The following is a 5383-nucleotide window of genomic DNA, read 5'->3' as shown; positions in this document are numbered from 1 at the left end:
GGGAGGCTGAGGCAGGAGAATGACCTAAACCCCGGAAGCAGAGCTTGCAGTGAGCTGAGATCCGGCCACTGCACTCCAGTCTGGGCGACAGAGCGAGACTCCGCCTCAAAAAAAAAAAAAAATTTCACAACAAAATGTTGGGAGCCAGGCATAGTGGCTCAGCCTTATAATCCCAGCAATTTGCAAAGCTGAGGTGGGAGGACTGCTTGAGCCCAGGAGTTCAACACCAACCCGGGCAACACAGTTAAACTTCATCTCTACAATAGATACAACATAAAATTAGCTGGATGCAATGGCACACACCTGTACTCCCAGCTACCCACAAGGCTCAGGCAGGAATATTACTTGAGCCCAGGAGGTAGAGGCTGCAGGGTGCCATGACTGCGCCACTGCACTTCAGCCTAGGAAACAGAGCAAGACCCTGTCTCTAAAAAAAAAAAAAAAAAAAATCTTCAGTTGCCCTCTGAACAAGATAAGTTTGAACTGTGCCCCTAAAAACAGGTATTTTGTGTTTGAACTCAAAAAATCAAAAATGTTGGAAAAAAATGAAGTCCTAATTATTTATCCTAAGTTTAGCAAATTTGCAATAAGCCTAAATTCTTATGATACTAAAATAATAAAACTGAAATAACTTGAGGAACCATCAAGATACTCACTAACACGTTCATGTAGAAGCAAATAAGGATATTTCAGTATTTCAAGAAGAGGAACTCGAAGCTTATTTTCAAAGTCTTGTCCAGTGATGTCAAACAGTGGCATCTCTCCATTGTTGTCTACTATATATAACTCATCATCATCTCCAATTTCTGCCTTCATGGATTTTTCAAAGTGATTTATCAGACGTAAGGTTTCTAATTCCCATAAAACCTGAAGGAAAATAAATGGGCAGTGTGCATTATGTCTTATCATCAACAAAATACACTGAATGTGATCACCCAGAAAGCCTTTTCCTAAGTACAAAAATTCTGAAATGTAAAGTATTAGAGATTGTATTTTAGATTGAAAGAAAACTATTTAAATGTGGCCACTTTTATGAAAAATGAGTATACACAGTATGAGATGCTGGCCAGGCACAGTGGCTCACACCTGTAATCCCAGCATTTTGGAAGGCTGAGGTAGGACTGTTTTAGGCCAGGAGTTCGAGACCAGCCTGGGTAACAAAGAAAGACCCTGTCACTAACAAAAAAAAAAAATTATAGAAAAATTACCTAGGTGTGGTGCATGCCTACAGTCCAATGATTGTGCCACTGTACTCCAGCCTGGATGACGGAGGGACACCCTGTCTCTAAGAGAAAAAGAAAACAGGGCAGGTGCGGTGGCTCACGCCTGTAATCCCAGCACTTTGAGAGGCTGAGGAGGGCGGATCACCTGAGGTCAGGAGTTCGGGACCACCCTGACCAACATGGAGGAATCTCATCTCTACTAAAAATACAAAAATAGCCAGGCGTGGTGGTGCATGCCTGTAATTCCATACTCGGGAGGCTGAAGCAGGAGAATTGCTTGAACCCAGGAGGCAGAGGTTGCAGTGAGCAGAGATCGTGCCATTGCATTCCAGCCTGGGCGACAACAGCGAAACTCTGTCTCAAACAAAAAACCAAACAAACAAAAAAAAACAACAAGAAAACAAGTAGTACGGGATGTTTGAACAATTTTTTTTTTTTTTTTTCTGAGACAGAGTCTTGCCCTGTCGCCCAGGCTGGAGTGCAATGGTGTGGTTTCAGCTGACCTCAACCTTGGCCTCCCGGGTTCAAGCGGTTCTCCTACCTCAGCCTCCCAAGTAGCTGGAATTACAGGCGCCAGTCATCGCACCTGGCTAATTTTTGTATTTTTAGTAGAGACGGAGTTTTACCATGTTGGCCAGGCTAGTCTCGAATTGCCGACCTCGTGATCTGCCTGCCTCGGCCTCCCAAAGTGCTGGGATTACAGGCACAAGCCATAGCGTCTGGCCTTAAACACTTCTCCTGTAGAATTTTTCTATAAGTATCTCAACATCCCTATCAACCATATTCAAAAAAAAAAAAAGAGAGAGAGAGAGAAGCTATTCAATGCAAAACCGAGGCCCTTCTACGTCTTCCCTTCTATGTTCTAGCCATAGCTAACTACCCTAGCGCAGCCAACTACCTTAGCGCAGCTTGTAGTATAAAGACGCTGTATAGCTTCATAATTAGAAAACCTTACAAAATGCACGTTTCTCAACACCAATCCATTACTAATCATCCTCTCCTCTATATACTGCACATTCTACGTTCTGTTTTTCATCAAATAAATAAACCAAATATTCAAAGCCAAATATTTAGAATTGTATCTTTCACTTTGGTTATTATGACTGGAAAATATGCTTGCCCTTAGAGGTTTATACCATTTGCCCATTAAAAAAAGAAAAAAAAAGTTATTATTACCAATTAAAAAAAAAAAAAAACCCTGGCCGGGTGCAGTGGCTCACAGCTGTAATCCCAGCACTTTGGGAAACCGAGGTGGGCGGATCACCTGAGGTCAGGAGTTTGAGACCAGCTGGGTCAACATGGTGAAACCCCATCTCTACTAAAAACAAAAAATTAGCCGGGTGTGGTGGCACGTGCCTGTAGTCCCAGCTACTCGGGAGGCTGAGGCAGGAGAATCACTTGAACCCACCCGGGAGGAAGAGGATGAAGTGAGCCAAGATTGCGCAACTGCACTCCAGCCTGGGCAACAGAGTGAGACTCTGTCTCAAAAAGAAAAAAAAAGAAAAGCCAATAACAAAAACCCAGGTCATTCAAATACCTTCATGTATTATAGCACTGACCAAAACATTATGAAACAAATCCCCTCCCAATAACTCTATTTCATTAAACTATTTTATACCAATGTGACTAAAAGTGACAGATCATAAAATTCTGATCCAGGTTTCAATTCTATCAGTGATAAACATTTACTCAGCACCTACTATGTACCAGGCAATGAGTTAGGTACTTGACTTATACTGGCCTTCAAAGTCGGCCAGGCATGGTTGCTCATGCCTGTAATTCCAACACTGGGGGGCCAAGGCTGGAGGATCACTTGAGCTCAGGAGTTCAGGACCAGCCTGGGCAAAATAGTAAGACCTCGTCTCTACAAAAAAATTTTAAAAATTAGTGGAGCATGGTGGCACATGCCTGTAGTCCCAACTACTCAGGAGGATGAGACGGGAGGATGACTTGAGTCCAGAAGGCTGAGGCTGCAGTGAACCGTGATCTCACCACTGCACTTCCAGCCTCAGCAACAGAGCAAAGACCTTGTCTCCAAAACTTAGCAAAACAAACTATGAAAACCCATGTGGCCCATGGAAAATCATGAGAAGCACTTTCACTTTCAGGAATTTGTCCTAACAATATACTCGAATGTATAAAATGATACATGTATACTCACTCCACTGCACTCCAGTCTGAGTGACAGAGTGAGACTCCATCTCTAACAACAAAAACAAACAAAAAAAACCCCACTAGGTTGCAATCGTATCATCATTTCTCTGAATATCCAACAGAGTTCAAACTTATTCTCTTCCTAGCTGTCACGCTCTGAAAAATATTGCCCATCTGATATAAATTACCTCATGCAAGAATGGCAATTCATCTCTTGCTTTGTGGTATTCCGCCACACACTCTAAGCAGTAGCAGAGGTCTTCGTTGGCTGTTTGAAATTCACTGGATGGAGTGTTGGAAGCATAGCGCTTTAGGAAGCCAACGGTGGAACCACCACCTGGAGTACACCAACAACATGTGCTCATTCTGTACCTACAGCCAGAAAAGACGACATCAAGAAGAAAACCAACTTCAGACCGTCGGTGTGTCAAGAACAGCTACACTTCCAACTTGTGACCCTGGTTTCAATTTAAAATGTGTCACTAAAGCCCAAATCTTCTGCCAGCTGGCTTATCAATCACTGAACTCACTAAACAAAAAAAAAATCCTTCCATTGTTGACACATGAAAAATTCAGGGCCGGGCGCGGTGGCTCAAGCCTGTAATCCCAGCACTTTGGGTGGCCGAGACGGGCGGATCACGAGGTCAAGAGATCGAGACCATCCTGGCTAACACGGTGAAACCCCGTCTCTACTAAAAATACAAAAACTAGCCGGGCGAGGTGGCGGGCGCCTGTAGTCCCAGCTACTCCGGAGGCTGAGGCAGGAGAATGGCGTAAACCCGGGAGGCGGAGCTTGCAGTGAGCTGAGATCCGGCCACTGCACTACTCTTGTTAAAAAAAAAAAAAAAAAAAAAAAAAAGAAAAATTCAGAAAAACGAAAGCATTATAAAAGGAATAAGTATCATAAGGCAACATAAAGTTGTGCTACAGAGAAGGCTCAAGACTACACAGTACTGATAGAAAATATACAGAGACCCAGACTTATCAACATTTCCAAAGTACAGCTTTTGGAGTGGGGAAAAAAGTTACCTAGTATGAACTTAAGTTCATTTCATAAACTGAATGGACCTAGCTCATGCATCCTCATTAGGAGTGATGTCACCCTCAGAGAGATCTAAAACTAGTTAGTGGGACGTGAAAAAGTCCTCCTCTTTTCAGATATAAAGCTCAGATAAACAGACAGTACATAAAGAGAGACACAATATATTGGTAGTATTAAAATTCACAAGAGGGGCAGTTTTTAAAAATGTTCAAAAACTCTCCATTCAGGGACAAAGAAGGTTAGAAGAAGGTTAAAACACCTAAGTAAGGCGGTGGCTCACACCTGCAATCCTAGCACTTTGGGAGGCCGAGGTGGGCTTGCTTGAGGTCAGCAGTTCAAGGCCAGCCTGGCCAACATGGTGAAACCCTGTCGCTACTAAAAAATATATAAAAATTAGCTGGTGGTGCACATCTGCAATTCTGCTACTCGGGAGGCTGAGGCAGGAGTATCGCTTGAACCTGGGAGGCAGAAGTTGTAATGAGCCAAGACTGCGCCACTGCACTCCAGCCTGGGTGACAGAGTAAAATTCTGTCTCAAAAAAAAAAAAAAACCTAAGTGAAGACATCGGGTATGTGGGAAGGGAAATGTGGCGGTGTGAGATTTCTGAGTGTCACCATCACCCCTAAACTTCAGAATACATAATCTTTACCAACAGGAAAAATAAAACATGTCAACAGAAAATAGGCTTGGCTGCTGAGGCTTCTGTGGCATAAAGCTAGTTCCTAAAATAAAGTGATTTCTAAAAATTCTTTGATTTCTTCTTATACCCACAATTAAATAATTATTTAGAAATGCATAAGCATAAGCAAATACATTGTCATATGAATTGATTTCTTAAAATTTATTAAATATTACTTTTACTTATGCTTTTGAAGAGGTATGCTTTCTTCATGGTTCTAAAAAAAATTCAGGGTAGCCGGCCGGGCGCAGTGGCTCAAGCCTGTAATCCCAGCACTTTGGGAGG

General features: G+C 42.7%; 1 protein-coding gene across 1 annotated transcript in view; it reads right to left on the bottom strand.

The window, feature by feature from the left end:
* SETX (senataxin) overlaps positions 1–5383 on the bottom strand; it is a 103235-nt gene that overhangs the window by 91996 nt on the left and 5856 nt on the right. The window contains exons 3-4 of the mRNA XM_011931431.1: positions 3566–3749; positions 657–867 (exon numbers count right to left, since the gene is read on the bottom strand). Of these exons, the coding sequence (XP_011786821.1) occupies positions 657–867; positions 3566–3742 (388 nt within the window). The 5' untranslated portion in view covers positions 3743–3749. The remainder of the gene's footprint in view (positions 1–656; positions 868–3565; positions 3750–5383) is intronic.

This window comes from Colobus angolensis, unplaced genomic scaffold (assembly GCF_000951035.1).
Source record: "Colobus angolensis palliatus isolate OR3802 unplaced genomic scaffold, Cang.pa_1.0 Scaffold9, whole genome shotgun sequence".
Taxonomy (NCBI): domain Eukaryota; kingdom Metazoa; phylum Chordata; class Mammalia; order Primates; family Cercopithecidae; genus Colobus; species Colobus angolensis.
The sequence above is the reverse complement of the archived record's forward strand: the minus strand, read 5'-3'. Positions and strand labels throughout refer to the sequence as shown.